Source organism: Lynx canadensis, chromosome A2 (genome assembly GCF_007474595.2).
Source record: "Lynx canadensis isolate LIC74 chromosome A2, mLynCan4.pri.v2, whole genome shotgun sequence".
Lineage (NCBI taxonomy): Eukaryota > Metazoa > Chordata > Mammalia > Carnivora > Felidae > Lynx > Lynx canadensis.
Genome location: NC_044304.2, coordinates 134,810,587 through 134,828,256, shown reverse-complemented (window position 1 = coordinate 134,828,256; position 17,670 = coordinate 134,810,587). Strand labels below are relative to the sequence as shown.

Here is a 17,670-nt window from a genome sequence, read left to right as displayed (position 1 = left end):
AACATGCAAAGTGTTTTAAATTCAGCATCCAAAATTTCAGAACACAGAGTAGATGAGAAAGTGCTATCAACATTGCAGTATAAAGTTGAGCTACTTTTTAAAGACTAATCTATTCCACTGTTTCTCTTGAATAATACCCTACATGACTGCTCCTATCAACAATTAATTTTCTGCCCTTTTGGAAAAACCATTATTTTAATATATTAATTCACCTGAAAACTGACAAGCAATAACATAATTTGGGGTTTTTAAAAATCATGTTAAAAGTTCATTCTATTTTCAGTAAATCAGAGAAAACTGTTTTAACATTCTCCTAGCCAACTCAAGGGCAGAGCATCAAAAAAAATCAATTATCAAAGCTAACCAATGTGTGCTATTTCTAATATGTTTGTATTCTCCCTTATCTTTCTTAAAATTCATTTTTCATTGCAAGATCTCATTGCCAATGTGATGTTTTCCCTATGTGGAATTCTCTGAACTTTATCCTTAAATGGCACAGGTAGGCTCAATGCAGTGAAGGTCAAGTCAACCCACATGGTAGTAGTAAGGAAGTAGAACAGTGGAACTCGGGCACACCATAAAAAGAACCTTAAAGGTATTTTTACTTGGAAAATCATACATGATAGAAGAGCAACAAAGGTATCATTGTTCATTAAAGTCTTTTTCTTTCATTGTTTTAAATTCCACATGATTCACAGCTGAATCTGACCTTGGAAGGACTACTTTCTGCATCCCCAACTCAGAACCACAGAATTCTCTTCATGCTCCAAAGTTCAGTCCAAGAAAAGCTCCCACTGCCTTGCCCTGCTTCACTTTGCATTACGGAAAGTTTTTCCCATGTGGTAAACTGCTAATTTTGCCTGAGTTTTACAAACTTGTATATCTTCCCCATGATAGCACCTGTCACAATGTCCTATGCATTGGAGGCATTCAAGAAATTTTTTTAAAGAGCAAATCAGACAAAGCACATTTATCAAAAAACAGATCAAATGAGGTCAGAAATATTAAAGTTGTCATTGGTAATCAATCTATTAAGAACATGCCAAGCAGATATCCAAAACAACTCTGGAACATTTTTACCAGATTCCACAAAGTACAGAGTTGGGGCTGTGTCATGGAAGCCCTGGGCTCCTGGCTGCCTCACCAGTCTGCCCAACTGTGATGATGTCTTCACCATCCCTGAGGAAGGAGGCCTGTGCTACCCACAGCTCCCTAAAGGCAGCCCTAGACTCAGTGGCAACCGCAGGGATACTCGCCTTCACCGCCACAGGAAGAGCAAGCACCAGGAACAGAAAAGACTTAGGAACAGAAAAATGAGTCCCATTAGAATCCACTAGCTCTCCCTGCAAGGACAATGTCCCCATTTTCCTCATCTTCTCACAAAAATAGCAGAGAGGTAGTTGTCTCTATATGCTTCTCCTTTTACCTTCTTTTATGACTGAAATGTGCATAAAACCACACTGAAAACAGAAGTCCAGCATCACTACAGAAAACAGCCTCAGGCTCCCTCCATCATATATCTGATGAGATCCAGCCCTGAAGGCCTGTACGTCTTCACATTTTCTACCGCTTACAAGCCCAAAAGAGCAACAACCCTTTACAAATTAACAAAGGTATTTGTAGACATGCCAGATTTACAGCTGCTGGGAGAAGATCTAACTACAGTATTTTCTCCCTTAAAAACTACATCGTTTCCCAATAGGTGCTCTGCTTCTTGCCTGTTCTGCACAGAGGATTGATAAATGGCACTCATGGGCACATGCACACAAATACACACACGGATGATTATTTAATCTACTTTTTTAAAAATGTGGTATACAAATGTGTGTTCCAAAACACAAATCTTAAAGTTGTATTAAATAGGAAATGTTCACATTTTTTTAAATCCTGCAATAAATTTCTGGGAAGAAAAAAAATCAAATTTATTAAGAAATACAGGATTTCCTTACCACATATATTCAAATAACTTCTCGAAATTACAGGGCTTTGGGACTAGAGGTATCCTGGAGATATATTCGCCTAAAACAAGGAAGATGTATTGTGACAATCAGCAACTCTAAATGAAAAATAGCCAGAAAGCCATGGTCTTTGAGATGACTAAATCCAAAGGCTGAGCAAAAGTTATTATAAATGGCAGGATGATTCTAGGGTGCAGGATCCTGTCTCCCAGGGTCACTATGAAACAAATGTAAGTATGAACATGAGTTCAAGTTACAGTTCAAAGTGCCTGAGGTTTAGAATTTAAAATCACAAGTATCTAACAAAATGAGTAGATTATCTCAAACGTTCTAAAAACTGTTTTAGTGAAGTTAACAACACACAGGAAAATGCATTACCAGACCTGGACTCCAACAGTATGTAAATACATCCATTACATACATATTCTGGGCTGTCAGGATTCTCCAAAGTACTGTGAAACGCAACTAAACTAAACTAACTAAATAATAAAAACCTATCTATCTTTAGTCCCACAACTATTTCCAGACTTCGAAAAGGACCGTAACCCTTCCTTCAAAATATATTTTGTGTTTCTGAATTGTCCCTGGAGTGTTTCTGTCGGTGTGGATTTTCTTTGTGGCTGTTTTTTAAGGATTCAGTCGGCTGGCTGCCAATTTATTAAGGTCCTGTTCTAATCACCTTCACTTACGACCGTGGGTATGAGACATGCGGGACTCACTTCCTTAGCATGCAGAGCTGGATCAAAGATTCGGGACAGGCTAGTTACCACAGCCTAAGGCAGGCGGGGAGAGGGTACAGAGAAGGGTAGAGGGCACTTAAAACCATCACGAATTCGATTTCCCGTCTCTCCTTGTCCCTCTGACATTCCGTTTGGTAACCCGACACGTCATCCATACCCCTAACAAGGTATCCCTCTCCCCTTCTAAGTCACAGCGACCCCGCCCCGCCCCTCAACGCCGGGGGCTCAAATTCGGACCCCCAAGGGCGCAGCCCGGACACTCGAGCCCCCGGGTCCCGGCTCGGCTCCTGCTGAGGGCCTTCAGAGCTGGGCACCCCTGGCAGCACCCCCACGGAGGCGCCCTCCGCCGGCCGAGTGCCGGCGCCTGGAGAGAGAAGCCCGGCGCGACTACACTTCGGGTGTTCGGCACCCTCGGCAGAGAGGCAGTGAGGAAAGGCACGGTCTAACTCTGAGGGGAACCTCGGGGTCCGCGCGCGGACACCCGAGGGGGCGTCCGCGGGAACGCCCTCGCTCCCGACTCCCATCCTCTCTGTCGCCTGCAGACGAGCACCCGGCAGGGCGGCCGGATCAGGTCGCGGTGCCGACGCCGCCTGCCGGGCCCGCCTCGCGGCGCGTGCGCTGCGCGGCTCCACCTCCGCGGGGCCGGAAAGGCCGCCGGCCGCCCCCTCACGCTCCTCGGACCCCGCCGCCGGGCCCGGCCACCTGAGGCGCCGCGTCCTCGGCGGGTGGCCGCGGGTAGCCGCGGGCGTCCGGTGCGCGGGCCCCGGCGCGTCCCCGAGCGCGCGCCCGGCCTCCCGCCCCCGCCAGCCGCGGCCCCGCGCGAGTTGCACTAACTTTCCGGGGCGGGGGAGGGGCGAGCGCCGCGGGCCCGACTGCCCCGGCCTTACCTGTGCTCAAGTTGTCGTTGATTTTCAAGGGCACACGCAGGATGTAGACCAGGAAGAGCACGATGAAGAACCACACGGTCCAGAGATAAGTCCAAGACCAAACTATGCAGGACTTGAGCTGCTCCAGAAAGCCCGTGCCCGCTTCAGCCATTTTTCAGCGCTGCTCTCTGCTGCCGCGGCTCTCGGTGTCTGCCGGGATGATTCACCGGCCCGGAGGCGCCGCTCGCGCCGCCGCCGCTGCCGCCGCCGCCGCCGCCGTGGCCCGGCGCCCCCGGAGCCCGCCCGCCGCCCGGGACGCGGGCGCGGCGGGAAATCGCGCGGGCCACGGACGCGTCTACCTTTCCTTTTCCAGCCTTATTGCTAACTCTCTGAAGGCCCCTACATGTGGCTTTCATGGAGGGATCACGTGGCCCCTGCCCCCTCACGTTCTGATGCCATTTATATTTATTGTGCTAATATTTAGAAAGACAGGCCAACTGGGGCGCGGAGGGGAACTCTTAATAATGATAACTCACATATGTTGAGGGTTTACTATATGACAGGCACTGTTCCAAGCTCTGTAGGATCTCATTTAACCCCTTCAACAGTCCCCATTCTGTAGACAGGGAAACCGAGGCACAAAGCGATCTAGTAGTTTACCCTAAACTCGAGCCAAATTAAGTTGCAGTGTGATGAATGCCACACATCGACCCATAGAGGTCTTAAACTCTACACTCCACTCCTTGTTTTCAAAATTCAGACTCAGAGGGATGAATAAACTCAGGGCAGTTGGGAAAAGATAGATGTGCTCCCGTCTCTGGTTAGTAGGCTGGAAAATAAATCACGCTGTTAAGCAAGATTTCCGTTGCACACGCTATTTACCTTTGTTTTGTCTTCCTTGGAGCAGCACAGGGGTTTTCCAAAGAAATCTTAACAAGAAGAATGTTTATCCTCTAATTTGCGGGGGGGGGGGGGGGGGGGTGGATTCACAGTTCAAACAACTCTCAGCCTGTTTTTAATATAAACAATTTTCTGGGATAATTTTGGCTTATTCTAAATGGGCTAGTTTGAGCAAGATTATTATAAATGTTTTTGTCTGGACTGAATAAAATGTTGCCTTTACCAAATGAAAGTTGAAAGTCTATTTCTGTCCATAAATAATTTCAGTTTCTGTGCATTAGATAGTAATAGAGTAATTGCAGGTTATCCAATCTACAGCCAAGACATGTTTAGAATTCTGAGTATTCAGCAGAATATTTTATGATAAATTTTGCTTTGCCTAGTTGTAGTTTTCTCTATAATAAAACAAGCTTCTTTAACTTCTTGCATACAGGATGTATTTATGGCATAATACATAATACATAATAGAACTACTCTCACATTTTCACTAATTCCAGTAGAAATAAGCAACATGAGTACATGAACCACCTATTTTATGTTATGAGAAGTAACCACCAGATTCTCTACAGAATTGCCTACTTGCTTTAAATGAGCGTCCTGGGGCCTTGCTTTTTGCTGTCAGTGAACCTCAAGGAAAGGATATAAATATGACTCAGATGAGCCACAGTTTTCTGATTATCTACTAGGCACTCCTGAAGGATCAGCCTGTCTTACTCATTATTGCCTCTCCCTAGTGTTCAGCCAGGAATGGGGGTTGGAGTTGGAGACATGTCTTTGTGCTTGGACACAAGAGTAAGAGAGCACGATCCCTTGGGAAGTGTGGCTGCTTCAGTGTGGCTGAAATGCAGGCTCTCCATGGAACGGTGTCGAGAGAGAAAGTTGAAGAAGATCTGATTTTGCAGAGCCTTGTAGAAACACAAAGGTGTTTACTGTCATTTGGCATCTCACACACACACACACACACAAATCCAAATGATCAATTCAGAGATGTATGTAGGTGGACATTAAAGAACTATTTAAGAAAGCAGAATTGACAGGCCTTGGTGACTGGTAGGATAGGCAGGATAACAATAAAAGGTAAAGGGTGGCTCTTTTGAGCAGAACCATTCATGAAATAACAACAACCCAGATGTGTCTAGCCTCCTCTTGACTATCTCCCAGTGGAATGGCTCACAGTCACCCCAAGCTTATCACATCCAAACTCACCTCCAACTGCTCCTCCTTCTAGAGTTTTGTCAGAGAATGAGCACCACCCTTCCAGCTCCCCAATTCAGAAATTTGAGGATCACCCCCAACCCCAGAAGGCACGGGAGTCCCTCTCACCTCCTTTCCTCTCCACATTTAATTGGGCATCAAGGGCTCTCCCCGATCTGTCACTTCTCTCTATTCCTCCGCAATAGCCTTTAGTGTCATAATCTGATCATCCCTCACAGAGAAAAATGTGTGGGCTTCCTGCCACTGGTTTCTCCACAAGCAACACTAGCACCACCATCACAACCACCACGGCCATGCCTCATCCCAGCTCATTCCGCCTTCTTCCACACTTCTCAGCCAGAGTTACCTTTAAAAGTACAATTCTGAAAACTCATTCCCTGCTTAAAATCCTTCACGGCCCTATCTACTCCACTCCTACTCCTACTCCACTCCTACTCCTACTCCAATGCCCACCTCAAGGATAAAATCTAAATGGCACTCAAGGTTTGCAGGGCATTCCTCCCAACCTACACAGTCTCATCTCCCATCCTGGGCACACACTCTTCATACCACCAAAGTTTTGGCATACACGCTCTTCTCTTTCATGCCTTTCAACCTCCTGCTCCACAGGACCTGCCTGTAGTATACTTTTCTGTGATGTTCTTGCCACCAACCTTCTTTCCTGCCCAAACTGCCCGATGACAGCTTATTTAGAGATGCACTTAAAATATCACCTCCTTTGTGACACCAGCTCCCTCCTGCCTCCTAGAGTTCACTGTCTCTTCCCTGAGATACAACACCAGGAAGCTTACGGTAGGCTGTTAAAGCATAGGATTGGAGCCAGACAATGATGGGCTGTATTCTTGGTCCTGCTATTCACTACCTGGGTGCTCTTTACAGGTCACTGAGTTTCCCTGAGCCAGTTTAGTTCCATCATCTGTTCAATGGATTACACTTGTACCTATTACATGGGGCTTTTGGAAAGGTTTGATGAGATGACTACTGAAAATGCTTAGCACAATGCCTAGTTAGTATCTTTCCTCTCTAGTAATAAATTGAGGCCTCTAGTATTAGGTAATATGTTATTATTGTTTATTTTAATCCTCTTACCTCCTAATACAAATAGTGCTAATGTTTGGCACATAGTACATGGTCAGTAAATGCTTATGAGTGTTGTATAAAGGAATGAAAATCAACCATATGAAAAGAAATTTCAAATCTTATATTTTATAAAGCCACCTGGGTAGCTCAGTCAGTTGAGCAGCCGACTCTTGATGTCGGCTGGGGTCATGATGCTGGTGTTGCGGTATCGAGCCCCACCTCCCTCAGGCTCTGTGCCACTCATGAAGCCTGCTTCAGATTCTCCCTCTGCCCCACTCCCCCACTCACACCCTTTCTCTCTCTCTCTAAAATAAAAAAAAATTTAGAATAGTAAATTAAAAAAAAAGAATACTAATCTTAGATTTAATTCAGGGGCAAAACTTAAGATTTGGTCTTCCACCAGGTGTAACTACCCATAGTTGTATGATAGGAGTTAAATGACCATTAATTTCTGGGGATTATGTAAAAACAACACACTCCTAAATTCCTCATAAATCAGTTTATACGTTTGGTTAAAATGTGTATCTTAGTCTGATAAAATATCTGAGCTGAATAAGAAAAAAGTTCTTTAAAATCATTTCTCTATTGTCTTTTGTTTGTAAGTGGTGTTTACAAGTGTATATGCATATATTGGCTGTTATAGTCTTTAGGTTTATACTTTTTTATAAGTTTAAGAATCTATTTTTGTAAGTGATTTTCAGAGTTCATCTGGGATTACAATGCAAGAAATAACTGTTCTTGATCCAGCAATCCCACTTCAGGGTATTTATTTGAAGAAAGTGAAAACACCAATCCAAAGAAACACAAACACAAAGAAATACAAGAACAATACAATTGTTCATTGCAGCATTATTTACAATGGTCAAGATATGGAAGCAACCTAAGTGTCCATCTATAGATGAATGGATCAAAAAGATGTTCATATATATAATCCATATATATATGTATATATCCATGTATACAATGGATATTATTCAGCCATAAAAAAGAATGAAATCTTGCCATTTGCAACAACATGGATGGACCTAGAAGGTATTATGCTAACTGAAATAATTCATCAAAAAAAGACAAATACCTAATGATTTCACTCATATGTGGAATCTAAAAAACAAAATAAATGAACAAACAAAACAGAAAGAGACTCATAAATATAGGAAACAACCTGTTGGTTATCAGAGGGGGGAGGGGTTGGAGGTAGATGAAATAGGTGAACAGGTCCAAGAGGTACAAACCTCCAGTTATAAAATAAATAAATCATTGGGATGTAATGTACAGCATAGGGAATATAGTCAATAATAGTATAATAACTTTGGTGACAGAGGATAACTAGACTTAGTATGGGATCATTTCATAATGTATAAAAATGCTGAATCATTATGATGTACACTTGAAACTAATAGGATATTGTATGTCAATATACCTCAGAAATAAACACAAAACAATAAAACCGTTAAAACTTTTTTAAAAAAGAAATAACTGTTCTGACTCCGGTTTCTGGTTAAAATAAACAAAAAACTCACCCACGCTCATTGGTTGAATTTATGAATTAGTCAATACCCTATATTCATGAATAACACCCTAACTGGTTACCCTTATTCAGTGACTTCTTTAGAACTGAATAAGTGCAATTTCAGTCTAGTTTAGTGTTGAAAACCAGTAGGGCAAACAAATAGGCTTGGAAGGGAATTTGCCATTTCTAACTTCTTCAAGACAACATACTCTCTCATAGAGATATCGAAAGGATGGAATTTTAACTATCCATATATAGTTGGAAAGATGAGTTAGATATCAAAAGACTTAGGGAGAATGACCCCAAGATGTAATATTGTATGTATAAAGAAGAATACATACACACACATTGTCATCTTACAGTGAAAGATTGACAAATGACTAGGTTTAGAAATTGTATGATTGAGTATAATCATACTTACTTTCGTTCCCCTATTCCTTAAAAAATATATCTTAGTTTCTATATAAAGCCTTTCACAGACATGTCAATACTTAGTGGCATCCCTAATCTGTTTTAAAAAAGCAATATTATTTTAAAAAGACAAGGTTTCTTGATACAGAGAATAATCCTGATAGCAAGAATGCAAAATAGAATGGTCAGGGCCTTGTAAAAAGAATCTGTTCTCTCTCTCTCTCTCTCTCTCTCTCTCTCTCTCTCACACACACACACACACACACACACACAAATAAATAAATAAATAAACTTTAAAAAAAAAAAAAAGGATCTGAAGGCAACCTAACCCTATCTTCACCCTAAAATCCTGCTCTAGCCAGTGGAGACAGTACTTCATTTTCAAAGAAAAAATAATGTTCCTTTGGAAATTTTTACAGTCTTCTTTACACTGCTGAAATACACTCAGAAGAGAAAACTAGAAGATGAGTGAGATTAAAAAGAAAAAATCTGAGAGATAGCAGAGAGATCACATATATTCAAAAAAACAAGACCAGAAATATATATTTTAAGAAACCTTCTAAAGTTCTTTCTGATCCTTTGTTTCCTAGGCTAATCAATCATGTGAGGTAACAGTATTACTCACTCTCTTTATTTATTCTATTTATTCCTTACTATTATAATCAATATCTTTACTCTTGGGAAGATAGTCTAAGATGGGCTGGTTTTTCAGTTATAGGTTAAATAGTGTAGAAATGATAATAGTATACTTTCTTTTTATTCTTAATACTCAAACTAAAATTTAAAAAAATAGCACTTTTAATCAAACTAAAAATCCATTGTCCGAAATTTACTGTGTGTGTAAAACACCATCAGTTATCCCAATTTTATTATTTAATTTTAAAACTGCGCATTTTTGGCCCATGACTGGCTAGAATTTCAGGATCCAGAGTCACATCTAGACACCTCTTTGCTAAAAATTATAAGATTTCAATAATACCCAGCACTAGTAATAACCATCATACAAAATAGTTCTGAGTACAAAAATAGTATGCTGTCTACTTACTTGCTATGTGCATAGCATGTTCTTCTGTGATTTTGGCTTCATATTTCAAGTTCATGCACACAAACCTCCAAAGCACCTGACAAATTTAGACATATTAATTAAACAAAGAATCTGTTGCATTGAAAAAAAAATCCGGAAATCAGGTTACACTCATGTTATAGAATTATTGGTAGAATTAAGAAAAATCTGAGAGTCATTATATAAGCTTAGTTTTTTCTTTGTTAGTGATACAGAGCATTTATTCTCAAATGTCTGAGAATTTGACAATCGAAATGACTGAGAATTAACCATGATGTATTCACTTACATTTTATTGGTTACATTCCATTTTGTTCCCATTTCTAATGTGCAAGACTATACTTAGGCATGCAAATTAAAGTGGAAATTTCACTATCATCTGGTATATTTGGCCCATGTAGAAACTTAATCTAAAAAATGGAAAGAAAAAAAAATCAGATTGTTTTCACCTTAAAGTACATTTCAGGCTAGTGTTAAGTAATGTGCTTGCCCACTCCAGCCAAATTAATTGTATATCTAATATCAATTCTAATTCCTCTTCTTTATTTTGCCTTGCAAAAATCATTCCAAATTTCCCTTTTATTTTGCATTTCAATGCTATTGCACAGCTGCTAAATTTGGCACCTTATGCACATTTAACTATAATGGGTCTTATCTCCTTGTTAATAATGACAGTGAATATGGATTATAATTGAAGCTGTGGCTTCCCTTGAGTCTTTCCTGACTCTAAATTATCTTTATAGTACTATTTTTACAGTACATTTTTTTCCTTTGATCAAAGTTTGTCATTCTCCCTGAGAGCTGAAGATGTCCACATACTCAATCAAGCCGATTTGAATTAACTTGTCAAGTCTGATTGAATAAACTGTAGCAAATAACATGCTATGGCCTAGATTTAATTATCTGCTCTTCTATTTCTTATATGCATTGCATATTTATACACACTTTTATTCCAAAAAAGACACTTAACTTGGACTCCCATATTTAGACGTATTTGTCAATGTGTCTAACATATCACTTTATAGATTTGTTCATTGGTCCATGTCTTTTTATTAGATCCCCTCCTGGGTCTGGCACAGGCCTTGTATGCTGAATTGAAATGAAATCACGATGTAAATCGTTATTTAACACGAATAAGGGAGATAGGGTTGTTTGATTTTTTTTTACCTCTCATAAAGTTGATTTTCTCAATTTATAAAACTGAAGACCTATGTGTTTTGCATTACAAGAAAGGAACAATGCATGTAAATGACAGGGGAAAATATTTCAGTTTGAGGAGGCAGCCTCTAACAGACCCATTAACTAGCTTTCCATCACAGAGTATTCTGACAGAGATTCGGCTGACCACTAGCCTCATCTGGAAACTGGAAATAGCAATAGCCTATGTTTGTCATGTAGGAGGGGGGCCTTACAGAAGGTGGGAGGTTGCATGAGGTTTTCTGGGACTTTCCCAGTTTGAAAACTGCAAGTCCCATATCCCGGGAACCCCCTCAGTCCCAGTTGGGCTAAATGACCTCTAACTTTTCTTTCATTTCCTCAGACTTTAAGATACAGGGCTTCTCCCAGGCAAACTGGGGGGTAGGATGCAGTTTGTTTCCCACACTTCCTAGTGGGACTTCTCTCTTCCTCAGCTGTCTAGGGCCTTTACTTCCTCCCCTTGTCTACTCTCAAAATCTGCTCTCACAACTATCAATTTATTTGTGCATAAACAAAATTTATGTCAGCTCAAAAAGCTACTCTTCCTAGTGCTATTGACACATGCCAGATAGCAAAGCCATAAAAGAAAATAATGTTCTCAAGTGTTTTAAGACATCAGTAAATCTCGGGTGTCAGGGGGCCCTTACTCTACCTTACCATGCTAAGTGTAATTCAATAATACAAGGCAAGAATAGATAGATGAATATATTATATACCTGCAATAAAACAAATCATAGCTAAGAGCATGTAACCATTAAAAAAACAGACAAGCTAAAAAACCTATACTGTTTCTTTTATAACTAATTTACTATTTACTCACCTATTTTATTGTTTATGGGGACTCTAGAAAACAAATGATAGCCATTGGCAAAGGTTTAACAACAATGTATGGGAAAGAAATTTAACTTTGAGAAAACTATTCTTTTTCCCAAAACTTAAGATTGCCATTTAAAAATTTTTTTTAATGTTTATTTTTGACAGAGAGAGAGAGAGAGACAGACTGTGAGAGGTGGAGGGGCAGAGAGAGAGAGAGACACAGAATCCGAAGCAGTCTCCAGGGTCTGAGCTATCAGCACAGAGCCTGACTGGGCTTGAACCCACAAACCAGGAGATCATGACCTGAGCCAAAGTTAGACGCTCAACCAACTGAGCCACCCAAGTGCCCCAAGATAGCCATTTTAATCTAGTTCATATAAAGGTCTGAGTTCCAAGAAATTATAGATGGAGAAAATGGAGGTAAGCAAATGAAACTGCAAATTCATATACTAATCAGCTGCAGTGGGATTTGAATCATGAGGTAGTAGAAACAATCCGGAATTTAGTAAATGAATATGTAGGCTTAGAGAAAGGTCTTCTTACTTTGGCTGGCAGAAACACACACACACACACACACACACACACACACACACTTAAACTCATTCCCAAAGTGTGTATATCTATTTATTTATACATTAAATTTATACATTAATATGTTCCACAATACCAATATACTACGTACACAATAAAAATAAATATTAGGCATTTCAAAGGCGAGTTGAATATAAAAGTTTTAGCATTTCCTGCCTAAACCCTAAAAGATTATCTATGTATTTCTGGACTGACTGTACCCCCTTTATTTTTTTTTATTTGTTTTTTATGTTTGTTTATTTTTGAGAAAGAGAGAGAGGCAGAGTGTGGGCAGGGAGCGGCAGAGAGAGAGGGAGACACAGAATCCGAAGCAGGATCCAGGCTCTGAGCTGTCAGCACAGAGCCCAACCCCGGGCTGGAACTCACCAACTGTGAGATCGATCATGACCTGAGCTGAAGTCAGAGGCTCAACCCACCGAGCCACCCAGGCGCTCCTCTGTACCTGCCTTTAAAGATCAGTGGTTTGGAAATCTATGTTGACTACGATTTCATTTTTGCCAAGTTCCCTTGAATCACAAGGTTGCTGCCTATTGTAGCTAATTCTAAAATAAGTTTGAATGGAGACCCCATTTTGCTGGCTCAGCTGAGCCCCCTGAGCAGTACTACTGGCATCCAAGCCTCCTCCTACAGGAGCACAGAGCTTTCAGCGACTTCAGTCAGCGATATATGACTGCGTATGTCCCGACTTTCATAGCGGCTGCAAGTTTCCGGAGTCTCCTTAGTGTGGGTATAAATGGTTGACTAAATCAGGAGTCAGGGAGTCTGTATCCTAGCTCTACAAAAGTGTTACCTTTTTAATCTAAGCTCACATTCAGCAGAAATTTTTTTTTCATACAACAGTTACGATCATGGTAATTGACTTTGGTTTTAGAAGCTTTATTTTTTTAATTTATTTTTTTTGGTTTAAATTCCAATTCTTTGAAAGTATAAGAAATCTTCCTTTTTTTTATCTCTACCTTTTTCTCAATTTTCCTGAACATATTAATCATAGTTATTTTAAAGCCTGCATCTGTTAACTTCAATATTTGGATCACCTATGGATCTATTGCTATTGTTTCTTTGTGAGTTTTTTCCTTCCTCTCTTGGCTTTATGTCTAAAGATATGTCTAAGAAATTTTTAAGGAATGTTTAACCTTGATTATAAAAAGAATTATAGAGGCTTCTCCAGATGGCATCTTCTACTAGAGAGGGTTTACCTCTTCCTCTGCTAGAGAGAGTGGATGTGTTAAAAATGAGTTTTTATTTATGGAACTAGTGGCCATCAAGATATGAAATTGGCTAAAATAATTTGAGGATACACTACCCAGGATGTCAAAAAAAAAAAAAAAAAGAAGGTGAAAAAGAGTGCAAAAAGCCTGATTCCTAAACAGTTCTGGGACCAGTTAATAACTGGGAGTTTTCTGGTTACCTCATGTCAACTGTATACTTCAATAACTATATGGTTAATTGAATCCTGTTTCTTTCAGGTATATTTTTCATATAAAGGTGGTAGAGCACCTAAAATTTCAGAAAGTAAGGACTTCATCCAACTTACAGAACAAATTGTATACTCTTTTAATGTCTGTTTCTAATAAATGCCTGAATGCATGTCAGAATTTGGCCTGACACTTGCTTTCATTTTAAGATACTACCTGGTAGCTAGGATGTTGAGGCTATATGGAGGAGAGAGGAGGAGGCCTATAGCTATATATAAATAGTCATAGCTATTGATATTAACCCCCCAAAAAGAAAAGCAGTGCTTGCATATGATCAAATTGGCTTTGTTCAGTTTGTAACTTGAGCCAAAACAATCCTAATATTTAAAAAATGAAGAAAATTGGATAAAAATAGTGAAGAACCATAACCTGTACACCTTCTGTTAGTTGACTTTTTAGTATATTTGCCCCCTATCTCTTTTTCCATACACAATTTTTTACATTGTTTTAATCATTCTCTAAGTTCATTTTTTCAGCCTGCTCTTACATATTATTTTAAAAGACTTGTCCAGGTTAGTATACAGTCTTCAAAAGCACCGTATCTAATGATTGCATGATATTCCGAACAACATAGAATTTTTAAACGATTCCACAATTACACTTACTAAGTTTTTGCTAGCTTAAGTAATTCCATAATGAATATCATTCCATTCATAGCTTTTTATTTTTAAATGTAGGGTTATTTTATTGGGATAGATATGCCCAAGTGGATTCGATGGTCAAAGTCAAGAACATTTACAAATTCCTTAACATTTGCTCCCTCTTTGTTCTTCAAAAGTAATTCTTGAAAACACCACTCATCCTGACTATATAACAAAAACCACAACTTAACGTTATTTCATAGTTGAAAATTATTATGCAACATGCATTGTGAGTTTTACCCTGTGATTAAGCTAAATCAGCTCTGTGGCACATGTAGTCCTGCTGATCAGATTGGTAGTTGCCTACTTTTCATTGTAATTAATTCCCTTTTCCATTCATTTACTCAAAGCTTTGTAATAGGCATTTTGGGCAAAAAATGGAGAAATCTGTGTGCTTGATAAGAAGGAAGTATCTATCCTGGGGCACCTGGATGGCTGAGTCGGTTGAGTGTCCAACTTCGGCTCAGGTCATGGTCTTGTGGTTTGTGGGTTCAAGCCCTACGTCGGGCTCTGTGCTGACAGCTCAAAGCCTGGAGCCTGCTTCAGATTCTGTGTCTCCCTCTCTCTCTCTGCCCCTCCTCCGCTTGTGTTCTGTCCCCCTCTCTCTCAAAAATGAATAAACTTAAAAAAGACTAAAAGAAAAAAAGAGGAAAGTTTCCATCCTAAGTTTCTCATAAACCATAATAGACAATAATTTAATCCCCAGAGAACAACAGCCATCATCTATCAATCTATTAGAAAAATTCCAGGATTTGCAAACTTAAATCGCTCTCCACCTCAGGCAACAATTAACTCTATATCATCAAAATGACATATCCTCCCCCTTAGAAATTATATTTTACTGTCAAGAGTCTTCATCTATTGTTTGCCTCGGAAAGATTCTGTGAAAATTTGCTCTGAGGAGCCACCCTTCACAGAAACAAGTTTTTCTGGTTAAACCCTATCTGTCTTAATTTTCTAGGACTGCTGTCACGAGTGACCACGCACTTGGTGGATTACGACAGCACAGATTTATTCTCTCAGAGTTCTGGAGGCCAGAGTGAAATGAAGATGACATAGGGCTGTGCTCCCTTGGGAGGCTCTAGGGGAGAATCGGCCTCGCCTCTTCCAGTCTGGTGCCTCATCCTGGGTTTGTGGTAGCTCACCTCCACTCTCTGCTTCTCTGCTGTGTCCCCTCCTCATTTGTCTGCCAACCACCCCCCCTGCCTTTCTCTTATAAAGATACTTGTCATTGGATTTAGGGCCTGCTCGGATAATCCAGGATGATCTCGTTTCAAGATCCTTAACCTAATTACATCTGCGAAGACTGTTTTCCAAATAAATTAATATTCACAGGTCCCAGGGATTGAATGTGGACATATCTCTCCGGGGGAGGGGGGGCACCATTCAACCCACTATACCATCCAACCTCCATTTAATGAGCAATACATCACATTCACCTTGTAGATTCTTATTCTCTCTTTCTGAACCATGAACAACAACCTCAAAATGCGGAATCTGTTTATAATAGATATTATTGGTTTAGTCTATGGCTGCTAAAGAAATTAGGTTATTATAACCAAAAAGCAGTTTAGATTTTTTTCTTTGGTTCTTTAAAAAGGTCTTCAGATCTTCAGCAACTGTACCTAGTGCATTTCAAATTAACAGAGAAATATGATGCAATACTATTTACTGTTTATTTTCATTCTACTAATCCTGATATCTCCTTTGAGATTTCTTTTGAAGTATAACTGAGAACTTAAGAACTCTTAAGAGTTCAAAAACTCTTTTTTCTTATCTTAAATATAACTTTCCTTGTGATATTGTTTACTTAAGTTAGGAAAACTTTCTTTGTGATAGTACTTAAGTTGCAAAGAAATATGTATTTTTCGGTATGTGTATAAAATTTGAGAATTTTTAAACATCTTATGCATATTTTCATTTTTTTCTTTAAAAAATTTTTTTTAACATTTATTCATTTTTGAGAGACAGAGAGAGACAGAGCGCAGGTGGGGGTGGGGCAGAGAGGGAGACACAGAATCCGAAGCAGGTTCTGAGCTCTGAGCTGTCAACACATGGCCTGACGTGGGACTCGAACTCACAAACCATGAGATCATGAACTGAGCTGAGCTGAAGTTGAATGCTCAACCGACTGAGCCACCCACGTGTGCCTCATTTTTTTCTTTATAGATGAACAAAATAAAACACATTTGAGGTAATTACACATGATCGACTTTGAAATAAAATTGAGAATATCTCACTTTAAAATGCTGCCTTTGGTTTTTATCTCATGTGAAAGGTCCAGGAATTGTTTAAGTAGAACTCTGAAGTTATCCACTGTGTGATTTTGGACATGATACTTTACTTTTCCAAATCTCCATTTCTTCATCTGTCCAGTTTGAATAATGCGACACTCACAGGATTAAGTGAGTTTCCCTATGTAAAGCTTCTAGCAGTGGATGAATGTTCGTTTTTCTCTTCCTTTCTGAAGAGCTGGTTAAATTGGTCATTATTAGTTGACTAATACCTTTCTGTAATAGCTTCTTCCTGCTGTTTTTCATATTTTCACGGTTTCAAATTGTGATTTTGCCAAGGTCACCAGTAATGCAATTTAGGCTAAGGATAAACAGCAGAGGGCGCCTCAGCGGCTCAGTCGGTTGTCTGACTCTTGATTTCAGTCATGATCCCAGGGTGGTGGGATTGAGCCCCAAGTCTGGCTCTGCACTGAGTGTGGAGCCTGCTTGGGATTCTCTCTCTCTCTCTCTCTCTCTCTCTCTCTCTCTGTCCCTCTCTCCCACTTGTGCTCTCTCTCTAAAATAAAAAATAAATAAAAAGGATAAATAGCCCACCCAGTAAGCAAATAGGGGTGTCCACTGGCTCAGAGCAGATGCTTGCCGGAAAACAGTCTTTCCAGAAGCGATTCCTCTCATCCATGCAAAGCCATCTCTCAGCAAGATAGCTCTTTCTTCCCTCCAATCACTCATCAGGAAGGCAAACAGGAACTAAGCGATCTCATCTGCAAAGACCAATTCATTGTATATTAGACTATAATGCATTACATAATCTTAAAAGATTAATAATTAGGATGCTGTCATAAAGGGATTATATTCTAAGTCTAATAGGAAAAATAACACAGGTATAAAAATAACTATAAAAGTATTAGAATAGTATATTTTTCTCCTCTCAGTCTTTATGCTATTGATGTCATATTTTTTACTTTATACATGTT

At 39.8% G+C, this 17,670-nt stretch overlaps 1 protein-coding gene and 1 long non-coding RNA gene across 6 annotated transcripts in view; both read right to left on the bottom strand.

Moving 5' to 3' along the window:
* Positions 1 to 3,802, bottom strand: part of ST7 (suppression of tumorigenicity 7) — a 252,290-nt gene extending 248,488 nt beyond the window's left edge. For 2 of the 5 annotated variants that reach the window (XM_030308283.1, XM_030308285.1), the window contains exon 1: positions 3,586 to 3,799. In XM_030308283.1, the coding sequence (XP_030164143.1) occupies positions 3,586 to 3,736 (151 nt within the window). In that variant the 5' untranslated portion in view covers positions 3,737 to 3,799. Of the gene's footprint in view, positions 1 to 3,585 lie in introns of all 5 variants that reach the window. The other 3 variants (XM_030308290.1, XM_030308284.1, XM_030308286.1) reach the window with 3 other exon arrangements.
* Positions 3,803 to 9,478: 5,676 nt separating this feature from the next.
* Positions 9,479 to 17,426, bottom strand: LOC116737964. Its single transcript, XR_004343339.1, has 3 exons — positions 17,291 to 17,426; positions 10,032 to 10,152; positions 9,479 to 9,801 (listed from the first exon to the last, which is right to left on the bottom strand). It is a non-coding gene; the product is annotated as an uncharacterized LOC116737964 (long non-coding RNA).
* Positions 17,427 to 17,670: the final 244 nt, after the last annotated feature.